This window comes from Pecten maximus, chromosome 1 (genome assembly GCF_902652985.1).
Source record: "Pecten maximus chromosome 1, xPecMax1.1, whole genome shotgun sequence".
Lineage (NCBI taxonomy): Eukaryota > Metazoa > Mollusca > Bivalvia > Pectinida > Pectinidae > Pecten > Pecten maximus.
The window spans coordinates 55,222,063-55,242,267 of NC_047015.1; the positions used below are offsets into that span (position 1 = coordinate 55,222,063).

The following is a 20,205-nucleotide window of genomic DNA, read 5'->3' on the forward strand; positions in this document are numbered from 1 at the left end:
TGATATATATTAACCTATTAACAGCCATGGTCATTTAAGGACGTGCCAGGTTTTGGAGGTGGAGGAAAGCCAGAGTACACAGAGGAAAACCACCGGCCTACGGTCAGTACCAGGCAACTGCCCGACATGGATTTTGAACTCGCAACCCAGAGGTGGAGGGCTAGTGATAAAGTGTTGGGATACCTTAACCACTCGGCCACTGCGGCCCCTTTGTGTCAGATCATAGAAAGGAACTTGATTTAAAAATGCTATTCTTTTAAATGAACATACAAGGAAATGGGTGAAAGTAAAGAATGTATCTATTTAAGAGACAAATTTTAACGTAAGTAAAAGTAAATATAACAATCAAACACTTGTCATGTTGTATTTATTGTCAATATAAATTCAATCTAGGTGACAGATAAAAAGAATGGTGCTTTTGGGTGCCATGAATATCTATCTTTCACCCAGATTGAATTTATAGTTTCCTGAGAAACACAAACTGACATGGCTAGGCCCCTATATTTTAATGGAGCAGTCCTTCAATACAACACAAAACACAAAAGGAAAATATTAAATCAGCATTTTAATAACAGGAATAAATACATCATCAATAACGATAAATATTGGCACAGTACGAATATGATCTCATAAACAGAGAAAAAACGTTCAATAGTCACTAAGAGTCCGATACTACGATCCTATGTACACCTCTAAGCATGGCTGGTAGACCTGTACTGTCTCGATGCCACCTGAAGTAAATGAATAACAAACAAAAATTCTACCTGTGTATCTGTAATTTATCATTAAATTAGTTCAATACTTCGAAATTTAGCCAGGGATGTAAAATTTAAAACCATTCCATTACCAGTTAAATTAAACCTGTTAATTAAGTAAATGAGCATTTATCAGAACATTTCCATGCAATTATTATCCGTCTGACAGATTTATTTTCATTTATTGATTTTAAGACCTGGACATTATTTTTGGCCAAAATTTCTGAAGTGCAATATATAGAGATGGGTTTGATAAACCTAAATCTCCCACTTTGAACAATCCCATGGTGAGAGATCTCCCACTTTTAACAATACCTTGGTGGGAGATCTCTCACTTTGAACAATACCTTGGTGAGAGATCTCCCACTTTTAACAATACCTTGGTGGGAGATCTCTCACTTTTAACAATACCTTGGTGAGAGATCTCCCACTTTGAACAATCTCTTAGCGGGCGATCTCCTACTTTGGGCATCCCAAGAGGTGGCAACCATGGTTTATAGTCCCAAAATACCTGTGTAAGGGATGCCGTTTTTAACTGCATCTATCAAGAAATAGTTGACTCTCTACTCGTTGATTTTAGCTTGAGGAATCAGAATGTTGGTTTGAAATATTCTAACATACTGTTATGTTATGAATACTTTTATCTCGTGGACGTGAGCATAAAGATTTCTCACATACCTAACAGGGTAATCCTACGGTTACCAGGGAAAAGATATATCGATCTCACACAGGGGGGGGGTAAAGACAGCTGGCAGTCGCTATATGACTCTGCTCACAATAACGTAACGTCATCATTTTACGTTGAGTAACCATGTCGTTAATGATGACGTCATTAATTTTGACACACATTCTAAGGAGCATTGCTGATTGTGCGATAAAAAATTTCCATAAAAGCTTACATTTGCTTGTAAGTATGTGAGAAAAATAATCAATCATAAGTCTGTCCTGCAAACAAGGATATCTCGACCCTTGTGTAAGAGTTTGCCTGGCCAGCACTCGGCCCCATGCTGACTGGCCAAACTCCTTACACTTGGGTTGAGATATCCGTTTTCACAGAACAGACCCACGTTAGGTTCTATTATTCTCTGACAAATCTTAAAATCCCACCATGCATCGGGCTACAAAGAACATGTCAAGATCGTAAATTATCCCAACAACGTACTCCTTGTATTGTCTCGTCATAATAAATGTTTTTTTTTGTAAAAGTAGAGGGTGTAAGGTCAGACTAGCAGGAATTTCCAGTGGTAGGATGTTTGTCTTGAAAGTGAGCGGTCACTAGTTCAAAGCCCTGCATGGGCAGGGTATTTTTCAAATTTACTTCCTATTACAGATTTGGTGCTGTTGACCACTCCAAGTAAAACGTAGAGCAGACGGAGAGACTTCCTTGAAGATAAACTACTTGGGTTGTGGTTGTCTTTGAAGGCGGAGACTTTGGGAGGGAGGGAGTAGTGTAAATTAGAGAGTATAAGGTCACCTTACTAGCTCAGACTAACTGGAATTTCTCTTTAGCCTAGTGGTAGGATGTTTGCCTTACGAGCGAGGGGTCGCTAGTTCAAAGCCTGTCATGGGCAGGGTATTTTTCATTAGTCCTTCTTTTTACTTTTTAAACATTGGTATTATTACTAAAAAATATTTTGTGAGATATTTTCATTCCATGGTTCCTTCATAGTAATGATGTAATCTAGCTACTTGGTAGGTTTCTATGTAGAATTTTGTCCCTACATATAAATATGTGCTAACTATCATCAGATTTGAAGATGCGAGAAATTTAAAACATCAATTCCAATTCATGTCAATTCTCATTGTTAAATTTGTGAAAATAGGTATTTGATTCATTATAGATGACTATTAATAGCAGTCTAATAATAAACATCAATTCCGTGGTAATATCAAAAATATTTCAACTTTAATATCAGAATCTACAAATCTTCACTTATTGACATATACCGGTACATGAAAGCTCTGCTGTAAAAAACAGACTTATATCGGCTATGTCTGTTGGTAAATTACTACTAATTTGTTTTTTTTTGCTGGGTTTATCGCCCCGTGAACAGCCAGGGTAATTTTTAAGGCGCGGTTTTCTTGTAGTAGTTGGTGACTACCTCACTGAGCAACATACGGGAGGCCCATCGCATGCCATCCAGAGCAGTTAGGGTAAAATGTCTTGTCCATGGACACAACCAGGACACCACAGACCGGCGTGTTACTCAGCTTCCCGAGAAACACAAACTGACATGGTTACGGAGCCTGGAACCATGCACCTACGATCATCACCTGAGATTACGTAGCTGACAGGCTGAGCTATCACGGCCCCTGATTTGTACAATTTTTAAATGAAAAACTTTGATATCCATATATAGAAATTGATATTTGAAAATCGGGAGACAACAAATTGTGAGAGGAAACTGGAATACCCAGAGACAACCCACGTAGCCGTGCAGGGCAGGTGACCCCATAACTTTTCCAATCGGGGAACCAAATCCCGGCCACCTGACTAATGAATACAGGTATTTCAGATTTTCAGATCAGGAGAAACAGAATCAGAAACACTTACCTGCCAGTGTGTATTCCTGGACTAGGATTCAAAATAACGGCAGCGAAACTGTAATGCAGATTAAAAAAACTATTAATGAATATCGGAGACACTTCTTAAAAATTTTCTCTGAGATTGAAAATGATATAGAAGATGGAGTGTACATTTGACTCGAACCTGGGTCCTCCGAACTTTAGACAGACACTCTAACCATTTGAGCTACCTGGCCACTGGCACTCAGCCCAGTCCAGTTCGAAAAACGGACTTACTTTGGAACTTGAAGAAGGTTGACCAGGTGTTGTGAGCGACTGACCAACGCGTCCTGTATTTCTGGGTCCTGGGCCCCACACTGCTGTTGCTGTTGGCTGACCTTACTGAGACATAAAACTGCTCTCGGAATGAGGTCCTGACATCGTGATGACAACTACAATTCACCAATCATGAATCAATACAGTTAGACGAATCATCATGGATTTTGTACTGGTGAAATTACATAGGCCAGTTAAATGCATGTTTGGATCAAACTTGTAACTTCAAAAGTTTTTGTTCATCTTCATTTGAAAGTTACAATTGCCTAGAACCTTTTAGTTCCTTGAATTCTCCCCTTGATTATTTCTTTTCACTGTAGTTGACTATTTTCACTGTACCTTAATAATTTTTTCACTGCACCTAATAAATTTTTTTCACTGTACATAATTAATTTTTTCACTGTACTTAACTTTGGTTTGTTTTTGTTTAACGTCATATTAACAGCCAGGGTCATTTAAGGACGTGCCAGGTTTTGGAGGTGGAGGAAAGCCGGAGTACCCGGAGAAAAACCACCGGCCTACGGTCAGTACCTGGCAACTGCCCCACATAGGTTTCGAACTCGCAACCCAGAGGTGGAGGGCTAGTGTTAAAGTGTCGGGACACCTTAACCACTCGACCACCACGGCCCCTCTGTACTTAACTATTTTCACTGTACCCAACTATTTTTTTCACTGTACCCAATTAATTTTTTCACTGTACTTGACTTTTTTCACTGTACCCAATTATTTTTTTCAATCCAGTGCCTGATTAATTTTTTCCCTACTAGTTTAAAACTACAAACAGACAAATTTCATTTAATCTTTTTACAGATTATCTCAATATTGAACAATTAGCTTGATTAAACTGCACAAGGACATTACCTTTTCTCTACAATTTCATGTACATGAATGTTATGAGAAGAAACTGCACTCATTGGGCAATGCAATTTGATCAGTGTCATTTTGACTCTTCTTCTCAGACCTCATTATAAAGTGAAAGTAAGAAGCAAACACTTAGAAGATGTAAGAGTATTACATAAAAGATTTTGGCATCACTTGTTATACTTTAATAATAAATATAATTAAGCATAAAATTTAACTTCTGAAGTGTATTTTAACATTTTGATAGACATATCATTGGAATTCAGTGACACTGATAGTCTCGATACTGGCACAAATGTTTACCAAACACTTTTCAATTACATTACACAATTTGTTTGTTGAGTTTATGACCCTGTGAACAGTCAGGGTCATTTTGAGACGAGGTTTCTGTGTAGTAACATACAGGAGGCCCGTCCCATGCCATCCAGAGCAATTAGAGTCAAGTGTCTTGCCCAAGGACACAACCACGACAGCAAAGACTTTCTCAGCTTCACAAACACAACCCAATACAGGTAGGAAGCAGTCTGTCAACATAAACAAACAGGCCCTAATATGTTGACAATGACCATTACCTTAGCGATAGATGACATCAGGATCGAAATGATCTTGGCATGACCTTCAGCACAGGTCACCCTCCCCATGGAAACCATGGCGGACATTTCATACGTCAGCGGCTCTAGTGTGTCGAAGAATCTTTTGATGACATCAGAGTTACACCTGTCGTCGTGAGTTGAGGAACAGTATTCTCCTACAGCCCATACCTGTGTTGTAAAAACAAAACAACATGTCTTAGAGAGAAGTTTTAGTACTGAATTGCCTCCCTTTCATATCTAAACCTTCTCAGTCAAGAGTTGTTTTCATTTATTGTGGTTCAAACGGTTGTACCATTTGGACCAGAGTTATTTGTTTATTTTTTTTTGCAGGTTTTATCACCCCATGGACAGTCTGGGTCATTTTGAGGCGGGGTCATCTTGTAGTAGTTGGTGACTACCTCAGTGAAAAACATTAAGGCAAGTCACATGCTGCCCACAGCAATTTGGGTGAAGTGTCTTGCCCAAGTTCACAACCACAACAATACAGACAGCCCTGTTTCTCAACTTTCCTAGAAACACACACCGACACAGGGAGAGTTGTTTGTCTATGAAATAATGTCAGACCTGTGTTACAGGGACATCAAGAAGATCTTAAAAACTGCGATAAAAATTTTGGGAGGATCCATGAAACACTTCCTGAAGAATACCTGCAATAACAAACCTCTTGTGGTCAAAATCAAAGATGGCCGTCTACTGTGGCCATTTTGTCATTCTCATTATCAGTCTCAAACTATGGTTTAAGGAGAACCTTCATGTGAAGTTCAAGACATATACATGAAGCACTACTCGTGAAATAATACTTTTAATGCAAAACCAAGACTTAAAACAGAATATATACTTACCATGTTCGCAAAGAATTCCTCGCGACCAGTGATATTGGACACACTCGTGATAAAGTCCTGTATCTCCGTCTGCTCCTCGATTAGGATTTGAGGGAACTTTTTGAACAACCGAACAATATTCTCAGACAATATTCTAGAACATAAAGACAAAATAGTGATGATACTAGGAAGTACACTTTAAAGATGCTTGCTTCTTCATTTGAGATAATTTGATTATAATCCATAACTTTAATGTTACAGAAAGTTGTCTTTAATATTTTTTTTTTTTTCATAGATTTCCTTACTGAGTACATCAATTTCTTCAAATGAAGAAACAAGTTCTCAAAATTAACAATTTCACATCTCATTTGAAACTATATAATTTTACATAAAGTGGAAAACTGACCATTTGAAATATGTTTTGAAAGGTTACTGTTTGAAATATGTTTTGAAATGTTAACATTCAACATCTGTTTTGAAATTGTTACCATTTGACATCTGTTTTGAAATGTTAACATTTGATGTCTGTTTTGAAATGTTACCGTTTCACATCTGTTTTGAAATGTTAACATTCAACATCTGTTTTGAAATGTTAACATTTGATGTCTGTTTTGAAATGTTACCGTTTCACATCTGTTTTGAAATGTTAACATTCAACATCAGTTTTGAAATGTTAACATGCAACATCTATTTTGAAATGTTAACGCTTGACATCTATTTTGAAATGTTAATATTCAACATCTGTTTTGAAATGTTAACTTCAACATCTGTTTTGAAATGTTAACTTCAACATCTGTTTTGAAATTGTTACCATTTGACATCTGTTTTGAAATTGTTAACTTCAACATCTGTTTTGAAATTGTTACCATTTGACATCTGTTTTGAAATGTTAACTTCAACATCTGTTTTGAAATGTTACTAATGATATATACCTTTTCACATCTATTTTAAAGTCTGGCATATCGTATAGCAGTGCTGACCGCTCAAGTAGGACTGGAAGCAAGTGTGCAGCCAAGTCTGTTGTCCCTTCCTCGAGCACCACCTCAAACCACACCCTTGTAAACACCATTAAAATCACACTGAACAAAAAATGTCTTTCTTGTCTGTTGTAAGTATATTAAATCCCTGCCAATATTTTCAATTTCATTATACAGAGTTTTCATTGTATAAATAAGCATACTAAATGTTGGTAAATCAATAAATGTTTCATACTGGTCCCTGCTAAAGATAGCAATGGTGACCTTGACATTGACCTTGACCCTGCAACCCTGAAAGTTAAACTTGTCTGAAATTATATCGTCCTTTGTAATTGTTTGACATTTGATGAAATTCAAATCAGGAAAGAAGCTGCTAGAGTGCTAAGAAAACTTTGGTGTTTAATATGTACATACATATGTACAAGATAGACAAAGAGGAAATCTTAACTCCCCCCACCACCCCCTAAGTTCACTTGTAGTGGACAAATATGCTTAATGGGCAACAGATTAATCCCTCAGCATGTCCTTTCCCTTTATATGATGAACAAGAATGGACATTTAAGAGTGAATTGCTGATTATTGCCTTGTTTCAAATTAAAATTTCTGATCAGATGATTTTTAGAATAACACCAATTTCATCAAAGAAACATACCATAACTTTTTTTTTGATATATTACAAAATTCTTTGAATATGTGACATCGACATAAATAAACTTAATATGAAAACGTATTTGAAAACCTTGTACTTGCAAATATACTGAATCCAAATTAAACAAACATGCAAGTAAAATGGAGATGTACCGTAGAAGGACCGGCACCGTCTGGGAGCACACGATCACACGGGGATGTTGACTCATATCCTTCACAGCGTTGTGGAAGCTAGCCAGTCTGTGAAAAAGAAAATAACACGTTGATATTAATTCTGACAAATTTTTGGTAGATTAATTATCACCAGGCATCATCATAATCAAAATGGTATGTTAACCGAAGCTCTTGTTACTATGACCCTACTGCTTTTGATATTTCGAAAACAGTTCATATTATTTTGCAATGTCTGATAATAAGTCCATGTCTGATAATAAGTCCATGTCTGATAATAAGTCCATGTCTGGTAATAAGTCTATGTCTGGTAATAAGCCTATGTCTGGTAATAAGTCCATGCCTGATAATAAGTCCATTTCTGGTAATAAGTCCATGACTAGTAATATGTCCATGTCTGGTAATAAGTCCATGTCTGGTAATAAGTCCATGCCTGATAATAAGTCCATGTCTAGTAATAAGCCCATGTCTGGTAATAAGTCCATGTCTGGTAATAAGCCCATGTCTGGTAATAAGTCCATGTCTAGTAATAAGCCCATGCGTGATAATAAGTCCATGTATGATAATAAGCCTATGTCTGGTAATAAGTCCATGTCTGGTAATAAACCAATGTCTGGCAATAAGCCAATACCTGGCAATAAGCCAACTCATATCTACTGCCCTCCTGAATCAACACAATAACTGCTATCGAAGTTTATATGATGGCCCAGGATAAAAACACTTGTTTTTTTGTTGAAAAGTGCATGATGTAAATACCCCCCGTCACACCACTAAGACAAGTACCAACCTGTTTATGGTATCTCCATGGCCGCCCTCAACTCGTGTGAAGAAGTTAAACATGGGTCTGTAGAACAGATGATGGAAGGCGTCTACAGAGGTGATGGGGTCTGTGTCGGACTGGGTCAGGGCTTCCCCCTTCCCACCCAATCGCTCCGTTATCTCCAGGGCGATTGTCATACACGGAAGGTCAAGCAGGACATGTAAAATCTGGACACAAGGGATATAAGTATTAATTCAGGATACTGTAAACATACAATTTTTGGCGGTAATTTTATTTTAGCACTTTTCACACTGTGGTTGTGCTAATTGAATAATACTTTATACTGTTTTCTGCGACATGGATTTTTGATGGGCTAATTCATAATTGTGCTAATTGTTAAAATCTAAGTGGTTTTTTGTTGTTGTTTTTTGTTTTTTGTTTTTTTAAATCTAACTTATAAAACAAACAAAAAACAAAAAAATCTAAGCGTTAAAATTGAGTGCACCAACATATGTACATTTAAAAGTTTTTTTAAGATCTTGTAACATAATACAATGTAGTTGGAACTCAAGATAAGTTAAATTTACCATCACAATTCTGATGCTATTCAAATGTTTACTATAATATCATATACATGTATCTGTGTTTGACTTGAAATTTTTCAGAGAGGTATTTTTTAGCCATTTATATGCCAATGCCTATGATGCCAACACCAGTGGTACAGCAATAACTCCACTGGACTTTATCCCTGCAAGCTAAATATTGTCATATCATTGTTTTACCTCCAGTGCTGTAGATGGTGACATCAGAGCTGGTAACAGCTCCTCAAATTCACTCAAGTATGTCCGTGGGTTCCAGGCCAGTATCTGTCATAAAAAGTTTGTATCATAAAAAGTTTGTATCATGCTGCTGATGATAATGTCTCTAGTACTGGATAATACCATGATTTCATATTGCTTAATATTCACACTGGTTAATATCACACTGGATACTATCACACTGGATACTATCACATTGGATAATATCACACTGGTTAATATTCACAATGGTTAATATAACACTGGATAATATCACATTGGTTAATATCAGACTGGTTAATATCAGACTGGATAATATCACACTTGTTAATATCACACTGGTTAATATTCACACTGGTTAATAATATCACACTGGTTAATATCACATTTTATTCCATGTGTGGTATAAATGGTACGTTTATACAACAATTGTAATGATTAATTGATGTATTGGGAGTTGAATAGCATCCACCTATTGTTACAGAAATTGTTTATCTTTAATGGCAAAAGTAAATATTAATATTCAATCTTCTCTCTCTCTCTCACACAAACCTTGAAGATGTTAGGGAAGTAAGTGGTGAGGATTTTTGTGTCGTGACATAAAGCTTCCAGGTTCTGCCGGAGGAACATGACCAGGTCAAACATCAAAGCGTTATCCATAAAGCTGCGAGCCAGCACCATGTGGAATACCAGTTTGTAGGCCTCCTGAGGGTCATGTAACACAGCCTTACCTGTATAAAACAGGCATGCTGGGTATTACTAAAGCAATACATATCCCCTACCGATCCCCGCTAAAAATAGTTATGGTGACCTTGACCTTGACCCAAAAATATTGAAACTTGAACCTGATCTGTAGCTACACATACTGAAGTTACATACCAACTTATACCAACATACCTTGAAGCATGACTAAAAATAGTTATAGTGACCTTGACCCAAAAATACTGAAACTCAAACCTGATCTGTAGATACTCATACTGAAGTTACATACCAACATACCTTGAAGCATGACTGAGAAAAGTGTGGAAAACTGAGTGAACAGACTGACAGACAGACAGGAAACCTATTGTCCGCCTGATTTCAGCGGTAGGGAAATAATACTGGCTACCAAGTTTATATTGAAGCCATTAACAACAAGAGAACCGCATAAATGATGCATAGATGCCTGACTATTCCCATTCAGATCTTTGGAAATACTGGTAAAGTCCCAAAAACTTAAAAGAAAAAAAAAAAAAAAAAAAAAATCACAAATTGAATCCATATCCATCATTGTTAGAGCCCAAAAGAACATTCACTCCAAAAATTGGAACAATAAACATCATCTGACTAAAATATGGACATCTGAAGAAACCTTTAACCAATAACCATATGGCATATGATAGAAGTTATATGACACAACCAATATGATATTTAAGAGTGTGACGTTTCGATGACTAGCACTGTCTTATGAAGTGTCCGAATTGGTAAAAGATTTGATCTACTCTGAAAGGAATCTATTTGATTTTAAAAACATGTGAATAACACTGAAGAAAATAAAATGCACACAAAAATGAAATTATTTCAGTATACATATACCCTCATTGTGTTAATCTGTAAGAGGCTCATTTGTGAATTTCAACCTTTAAAACATATTAATTCTAATGGTGATTATCATCACTATTGGAAATAAATACACCATTATATAAATCATAAATTTAATAATTTGTGAATAAATATTAAGAAAATACAATGCACACTAAAACAGAGTAAATTTCAGTATACAGTACACACTCACTGTGGTTCATGTAGAACTGTAGAATTGGCAGGAGTAGGCGAGACTTGCTCCAGTCCTGGGACAGTCTGTTGTACAGTCGTCGAATCTCCTGGAAAACCTTGGATATCTGGCCAGTGTCAATCTTACACACAAGGTCAAGGACATTCACAGTCTCAAGGAGACACTGAAACAAAGTCAAGGACATTTAGTCTCGAGGAGATACTGAAAAAAATGTCAAGGACATCTAGTCTCAAGGAGACACTGAAACAAGGTCAAGGACATTCACAGTGTCAAGGGGTTTTGTTTGTTTGTTTGCCGTGTTTATTGCCCTGTGAATAGTCAGGGTTTGAGGTGGAGTCTCCTTGTAGTAGTTGGTGACTACTTCATTGAACAAACTATGGGAGGTCCATTGCATGCTATCAAGCACAATGAGGGTAATGTGTTATGCCCATGCAAGGACATAACCATGACAACACAGACCAGCCTCTTTCTCAACTTCCCGAGAGACACAAAAACTGACAGGTAGGAAAGGTTGGTGTCGAAGAGACAATGAACAAAGTCAAAGATGTCTAGTCTCGAGGAGATACTGAAAAAAGGTCAAGGACATTTAGTCTCCAGGAGACATTGACACAGGGTCAAGGACATCCAGTCTCAAGGAGACATTGACACAGGGTCAAGGACATCCAGTCTCAAGGAGACATTGACACAGGGTCAAGGACATCCAGTCTCAAGGAGATACTGAAACAAGGTCAAGGACATGATATTCTTCAAAACAAGTTACCTCTTTGGCACTTATATTAGTGAAGATTGTAAATTGAAGGATTTAGATGTAGTACATTTTATTGACACTGTTATACAATACTGAATTTTTTCAATATGACAAATCAGTTCTAATAATAGATTTTGGACAATATTTCTAAGCATATAAAATCTTACTCACTGCATTCTGTAAATCTTGGTCGGATGGTATCTTAGGTTCTGTAAGATAAAAAAATCATATTTTTATCTACATGTAAGATTATTTTGTACATGTGACAATCATGGTAAATCATTTACTGTTTAGACCACATTTCAACATGTGTTTTTTGTGATGAGTTACCTAAATCATAGGATCAAAAAGAACTTAGTAAATAATTATGAGAGGAGTGAAATGATTTTAAACTACAATGAAATTTTAAAACTTTTTACTTGTTGAATATGACACCAGTTTGCCTCTCTGTCACACTGGTAAAAGATATTGAAGCGAACATGTGCAAAGATTATAAAAAAATTGAAAAATTTAATACATTTTATTTAATTTTTTTTTTTAATTTCAGTAGTTGACCTACTTCTGTCACACTGGTCAAGGATTCTGAAGCAATAATCAATGGACTTGTTGACCAAGATATCAAAAACACGGTGGACAGGTGAGGAGGCGGAGTTTGTGTCCGAACGGTCCTTCTCTCCAGCTGATGTTGAGGCCTCCACAGTAAAACAGTGATGTAACCATTTATAGAGCATGGAGAAACTGTAAATGTTCAGGAACTGGTCATCTGTGTAATACTGACCTGTGGTCAACATAAACAACCTATATTTATAAACAGTTGTCATGGTCACACAGTGATGTAAATATAAACAATGTTAACATGTAAATATAAACAAATTTAACTTATAAACTATTGTCATGGTTACAGAAATAGAAACAATGTAAACATAAATAGTTGGCATGGTTACTGAGGTCTAAATATAAACAATGTTAATTCATAAACTAATGTCATGGTTACAGAGATTAGTGTTGTAGTGATTATCGGTAGGAATCGATTAACTAATCAGAAAGGCCTTCTGATTCTGATCATCAAATTTATAATTGATTAAGCAACAGGAGAGTGTTCTCTTTTATATATCAGGAGAAATAGGCACCCATGTGTGTAGCCAATGGGATGTCAGTTTTATGTCATGTGATGCACTAGTATCCATGTGTGTAGCCAATGGGATGTCAGTTTTATGTCATGTGATGCACTAGTATCCATGTGTGTAGCCAATGGGATGTCAGTTTTATGTCATGTGATGCACTAGTACCCATGTGTGTAGCCAATGGGATGTCAGTTTTATGTCATGTGATGCACTAGTATCCATGTGTGTAGCCAATGGGATGTCAGTTTTATGTCATGTGATGCACTAGTATCCATGTGTGTAGCCAATGGGATGTCAGTTTTATGTCATGTGATGCACTAGTACACATGTGTGTAGCCAATGGGATGTCAGTTTTATGGCATGTGATACACTAACACACTTTTACCATTTCTACAGATATGCACATCTAAATTTCATTTTCTTCTCAATAAAATCAAATTACAAATACACAAGAAAAAGCAAATATATAATGAACAGCTAGACTAATGTAAAAAAAAAAAAAGAAAAAACAAAATTCACCGATATTGAGAACTGTGAAGAAGTTACGGCTTGGTGTGCCGTCCACCTCTGTCACAACACTGTTCTGCTCCTTCTTGAAGATTTTCCTGGTGTAAGGGTTCGGGGCCTGTTGTAGACTGGCGGACATCATCCAATCTGACACACTCCTACTGCACTGTTTTATACTGCCTATATAACAAATATACAAAAAACACATACCTTATAAATTGGGGGGAAAAAAAGTCAAAATCAAAATATTTCATTTTGCCAGATTGTATGACTATTATAGAACCTTCAGGCCAAATATGAACATCTTACAACCAATGTAACAGAGTGCATGATTAATTAAATTTATATCACTGCGTCCGCTAGGGATCGAACCCGGAACCTCTGGCCAAGTGGTATACTGCGGCTAGTATTTACCAGGGTTACACTAATATACTGAAAGGAAAAAGAAAGGCAGTTAGAAACGGTCCAGTTTACTGGAAATAAAAAGATGTTATAGAATGTAACAAGTGATCCCAAAGGGATCTTGGCGCCCACCATTGAATGATCTTTATAGGTTCCATGTCAGATTGATCTTCTCTCTATTTTTACCTTCCTCTTACTAATCTGTATAAATTGAGAAAGATCCCTTCAATACTTTCTGAGAAATAGGGATAACAATCTTCAATTGTCCAAATCCAAGATGGCTTCCTGTCGGCAATGTTGTTTTCCAACTGGTCCCAAAATGCAATATGCATAACTAGGGACCAAGGGCAACCTACATATGAAATTCGAGAAAGATCCCTTCAGTACTTTCTGAGAAATAGCAATAACAAACATCTGATGATGGTGGGCTAAAAATGGTGTAATTGAAAGATTGGGAACATCTTTCGTCTGTGAAAATTTCATCATGTACGTTAAGTACCATAGTCTGATTTTTTATCAAGAATTACGTATGAAATGTTACATTTGGAAAATTGATAAACATATTTGTCCTCTTAAACAAAAAAACAAAAAAACAAAAACTACACTACTGTGGACAAACTTCAATATTAATTGTCATTAATTAAATTTACGGTATTTACAAATGGAATAAACCAATTACCATCTGCTAGGAGAAGACGATGCTGGAGAGACATGGCCACCAGGAAGGAGAAAGCCTGTCTCTGTACGACTGGGTCCACGTTCTCGCTGCTCATCCACCTACGGGCAAAAAGTGGAGATTATAGCTCATTTTAATTCTTGGATGAATAAGAAAATTATTTGAAGTTAAAGTTGAAGTTATGCAACAAAAAGAAGAAATCAAATTACAGCGATTTACTTGTCAAAAAAAAAGAAGTCAAAATCTGGATGAACCCTGTAATTTAACCAAGCATGCAAGGCATTGCTAAAACAATACACATGTCCCTACCGTCCCCCACTAAAATTAGTAACAGTGACCTTGACCTTGACCTTGACCCAAAAACCTTGAAACTTGATCTTGAGCTCTCGAGCTACTCATACTGAAGTTACATACCAGCTTTCATCAACATATCTTGAAGCATGGCTGAACAAAGTGCGGAAAACTGAGTGGACAGACTGACAGAAGGACGAACAGACAGCAGAAGAACGAACAAAATCAAGGTAAAACAGTATGCCCCAAACTAAGACATACAAGGGCATAAAATCAGTACAATTTTCTGACAACACTATAGTTACATAATTATCTTTCCTTGGCAAACAATCTTACCTTACAGCTTGTGGAATCAGTTTTTCAATGCATTTGTTTTTGTTTCCCTGAATGAAGACAAAATAATTTTCCAGCATTATTAAAAAAAAAGAAGAAAAATAAACAAATCAAATTTGTAGAATTTTATTTTCCGGTTATTGCTGAACATCAGAAAGTCATTGATTGCAACCATTTTAATTTATATAACCTTTGCTTGTTTGGTTAGTTATAGTAATAACAGTTTTATTGCCTACATGACGAAATAGCGATAAACAGATTTTTTTCTGAGGCAAGTAATAACAATTTTAATTTTGCCAATTTAACAGATGTAGCTGTTGTTTATTCATATAAAACAATAAACAGTTAATGATTTAAGATTTTATTCCTTAAATTCAATTCCAATGGAAAATTTTTCACACTAAGAAACATTGATGATACTGGGGTAACCGATTAATTATTAATTTAAACAATTCACCTGGATTCGGTAAAGTGTAAATGAGTTGGCAACAGACTTTGGGTCCACACGCTCATCCTCTGTGTAGAAATCTGGCCCTAACTCCTCCCTGTTCCGCGGTAACAGTTCCGTCATCATTTGTTCGCACAACAAACATTCCTTGGTTTTTTCTCTGTCCATGGAACTCACCATGTTCACCATTGTAGCAATGAACTTCTTGGGTAAGCTGACAAAAAATGAAGTATAATATTTTTTATTGTTTCTTCAATTTTTTTTAATGTATTTTTCTAAAATACTTTACTCTTTATCCATTTCCCATACATACATATATTACTAGCAATTGAATTAAAAACTAATGAAAATTTTATTCATTTAATTATTTGTTTATTTATTTATTTATTTATTCATTGCCCTGTGAACAGCAAGAGCTGTTTTGAGGCAGTCTCCTTATATGTAGTAGCTGGTGGCTACCTCACTGAACAACATACCAGAGGCCTGCCACTTTCTATTAAGAACAATTAAAGTAAAGTGTCTCGCCCAAGAACACCATTCAACAGTGAGTCTATGATTTCTGCTTTTTAAGTAACTAACGCAAACCGCAACAGGCTTATTACAGGATGAAATTACTATAGTAATACTGTACACTTAACAAATAAAAAGGAAATAAAAAAAAAAATGTGCAAGTTTTTGAATAAAAACGGGGAAACTTACCATGGCTCTGTTTGTGAAACATGCAGGATAAGGAAGAGTTGTCTTAATAGATTCAAACTTTCCCCAGACTGCTCCGGGACATAGAGACTATCAAGAATTCCTGAACAAATACCATCAATTTCTTCCTGAGTTGCATTTCTGAAATGAAAAACAATTAACATTAAATAGTAACACAGTTAAAAAATTGTTTATACTATTATTATTAACGATTTTTTTGTGTTACTTGGACATTGAACAATAACGAACATCCACAATCGCCAAGTAGAGTAGAACTACCCAATTCTATAATTAATGCAGCCATCAAATGCATTGGTGTAGTACGAGTGGAAAAATGCATGGCCAGACCGGGGTTCAAAACCGGGACCTCCGAACACTAGCCGAATGCTCTATACCGATTGAGCTACCTGGTCGCCGATGATCGACCCGGTCCAGTTCCGCTACACTCTTCCCTCCCTTTTTTAAGTCTTCGACCCCGAAGACTTCACAACTCACAACCCAGGTTCGGGTATCCCCTTGTCAAGTATTCACCTCACTTGAAACAAGGTTTGGCCACAGGCACCAAATGTAGTAGGAGTGGAAAAATGCCCGGCCAGACCGGGGTTCGAACCCGGGACCTCCGAACACTAGCCGATTGAGCTACCTGGTCGCCGATGATCGACCCGGTCCAGTTCCGCTACATTGGTAGTACCCCTTGGTCTAAATTTCAGAACCAGATCTCAATATGAATACTGTATTTTACTGGGTATAAGCCCAGGGGCTAGAGCAGTGAAAATGGGCAAAAGTGGGGGTTGGGCTTATCCCCGGAAGATGATTGCCAGATCTACATCAATGATTTATGAATGATTTTTTTTTTAAGATAATGCACTTAAAAGTGTAATAGAGAGCGCATAGCGCGTAGCGAACTTAATGGTAGAGATGTCTCGGAAAACCCCCTTTTCCCCCAATATACTTAGAGTTCAAAAACTTTCTCAGTAACCGGAAACAGGAAGTCACGACAAGATCCAGTGTTGCGCAAGACTGTATTCAAAGTCACATTCTCGGGAGATTACAAAATATCAAGATTTTAAAAATATGCAAATGTTCGACTTCACACTAGTTAGAATTTGTTAATAAAATTTATCACAAACAAGTTCTTAATTTTTTATATTCAAAACGTAACGGTATAATTTTCAACGAAAATATTTCCGGTGTTTTACGAGTGCAGCTCCGGTCCGTTCGAGTTGCATACAAGTTTACCAAATATAGCACATAAAATAAAGAGGACTTCCGAATTTTTTTGTTGTCGTCTGCTGCTCATCTGCGAGATCTGCTGTCCCGTCACCTTGTCATCGCTTAATCAGTCTATTTTAAGACTTATTCTACGATTAGTTTTTGTAGTAAGTTATCTAAATCATAATTCTTGTTGATATATACTTTATTACAAACCAGTGTATAGATTTGTTGGCAATATATTCATTTTGTAACGTGGGATTTACTATTCTAGTACACTAGATTATGTGTGCTTGTTTCTCGAGTTCCATGGGCACCGGGATTGCTGCGCTCTCACATAGGCCATGCCTAAAATTATATTTTGAAGGAATGATGAAAAATACCCTCAGCCCACACTTGGGAAATTCCTATGCAAGTATAAGATGTAAACATTACTCCCTCCTTCACAAAGTCTACCCCACCCCTGAGTGGGGGCGGCACGAATTACCAAAAAAAAAATAAAAAAATACCCCAAAAAATAACAAAGGCTGAAAAAAAAACAAAAGCTAAGAACAGAACTTTAAACAATGAATTAATAATATAAAATAATTAAGACATATAAATCATTATAGACTGTTCATTGTTTTACACATATAACATCCGAGAATGATTTGTTTCTCCTGAACAGTTATGAGAGAATTTTATAAGCGTATTGTGAGAAATGTAATCAATTTATTTTCTTGAATATTCATAAACATTCCTTATATGTCTCAAAGGTGAATTTCGTATTCCTAAGTGAATGCCAGCTATTACGACTAAAATTAAATATTTTTGGGTGTCTGTCGGCCTCTTTCGGTCTGTAGCAGGCCGGATTTTAATTGTAAATACTGTACATAGTTGTATGGTCGCCTTCTAGCTTCCGGCTAGGGGGGATTTCCCTTTAGCTCAGTCGGTAGAGCAGCGGACCAGTAAGCCATGGGTTGTGGGTTCGATCCTGGCTGGCTGCACACTACTACTCCTTGAATTTTTACATTGGTGCCGCAGACCACTCCAAGTGAAAGCAAGAGGCTTCCTTGGAGATAGAACCTGGGTTGGTGTGTTCGGGGGCGAACACGTTTGAAGGAGGGAATAGTGTAGCAGGCCGGGTTTTAATTGTAAATACTGAAAATAGTTGTATGGTCGCCTTCTAGCTTCCGGCTAGGGGGAATTTCCCTTTAGCTCAGTCGGTAGAGCGGCGGACCAGTAAGCCAAGGGGCGCGGGTTCGATCCCGGCTGGCTGCACACTACTACTCCTTTTACAGGTCTTTATAACCTTTTAGAAGTTTGTTTTTTTGGTGGTCTTTTTGTTTTTTGGGGGGTAAATCATGCTGCTGGCCGAGTGGTTAAGGTGTCCTGACACTTTATCACTAGCCCTCTACCTCTAGGTTGTGAGTTCGAAACCTACGTGGGACAAATGCCAGGTACTGATCGTAGGCCGATGGTTTTTCTCCGGGTACTCTGGCTTTCCTCCACCTCCAAAACCTGGCACGTCCTTAAATGAATCTGTCTGTTCATAGGACGTTAAACAAAACAAACCAAAACCTACCCCACCCGACTTATACTTGGATGGGTCAATGGTACCGAATCTGTAATAGGAAGGAGTAATGAAAAATAACCTGCCTGTGCTGGGCAATGTACGTATTTACTGCAGACGCTGTGCTCGCTTCAGGTAATTCCTGTTTTCATATTATTTGATGCCATCCCAGTACTCAGCAAGGGTACGGACACACCCACCTTTTTGCACAGTTATTGTTTTTGTATACAAACGTATGGTGTTTAAAAAACACAACAAAAACACACGAGATGGTAGAAATATGTTTCAATCTATCGTTTTTAACAGTTGCCATACCTTGAATATGTGGAACAAAATACAATAGTACTTACTTTGCTTGGTGAAAAATATTGTCAATTTGGATCATGGACGTCGCCATTTTGTTGCTTACAAATATCAAAATATTAACTTTCCAAAATAAAACGAAACAGAGTAGTTTATTTTGATTTTTTTACTGCACATTTCGCAAACGTTGCACGTTAATTTAACCAAAATTTGAGTTTTGTTTATTATTTGTATATCATGTTTAAGTTCTAACAACATTATTAATAATCAAATTGATTTTGTTTCGTTTTAGTTCAAAGTTTCAATTTGTTTTTGCAGCTCACCGGAAATCGACCTCGCGCAAACTCGTATCCATTGACAACTTTACGCTATCCCTGCCTCCATGAAGCAGATAAAAACAAAACTTGTGTAGTAGTTTTACAGGGTAAGTACATTATTTTCAATTTATTTTATGTGTCACCATTGATAACATTTAGTTTGAACGATAGCTCAAATATAGGTGTGCACAAATATGCTGCCGAATGTTTTATTTTCTTATAAAAATAGCTGAATAACATGTCACTGACAACGTGCAGGGACAACGCTGTTTTTTTTCTATCGATGAAGTTTTGAGCGGCATCTAAACATATTGTGAGTGTAGCCATGCTCAACAATTACACCAAAATAATTGCAATAGTCGTTGCTTCGAATTGTACTCCGAATCCCCAAGGAAATAATTGATTATTGGATAAAACCCCCTTAGTTACAATGTTTCAAATTGGTAAACTAGGAAATTGCACTACACTTTTATAAGTGCTGCAAATTGCACTACACTTTTATAAGTGCTGCATTTTGTACAGCCTTGTAGAATGACAAGACACATTTCATAAATCAGACATTGTGTGTTTAGTGTATATTTCACATAAGTAGTCAATA

The 20,205-nt window shown here is 36.7% G+C and overlaps 1 protein-coding gene across 1 annotated transcript; it reads right to left on the reverse strand.

Moving 5' to 3' along the window:
- Positions 1-545: 545 nt before the first annotated feature.
- LOC117338397 (AP-5 complex subunit zeta-1-like) lies at positions 546-19,384 on the reverse strand. The gene is made up of 19 exons (XM_033899747.1): positions 19,338-19,384; positions 16,227-16,364; positions 15,537-15,741; positions 15,083-15,129; positions 14,459-14,556; positions 13,390-13,557; positions 12,306-12,524; positions 11,918-11,955; positions 10,999-11,161; positions 9,777-9,955; positions 9,210-9,293; positions 8,455-8,654; positions 7,650-7,736; positions 6,804-6,926; positions 5,893-6,025; positions 5,030-5,218; positions 3,558-3,712; positions 3,310-3,357; positions 546-731 (listed from the first exon to the last, which is right to left on the reverse strand). The coding sequence occupies exons 1-19, from the start codon at positions 19,382-19,384 to the stop codon at positions 659-661; spliced, it is 2,394 nt and encodes a 797-aa protein (XP_033755638.1). The 3' UTR covers positions 546-658.
- Between the last annotated feature and the right edge of the window lie 821 nt (positions 19,385-20,205).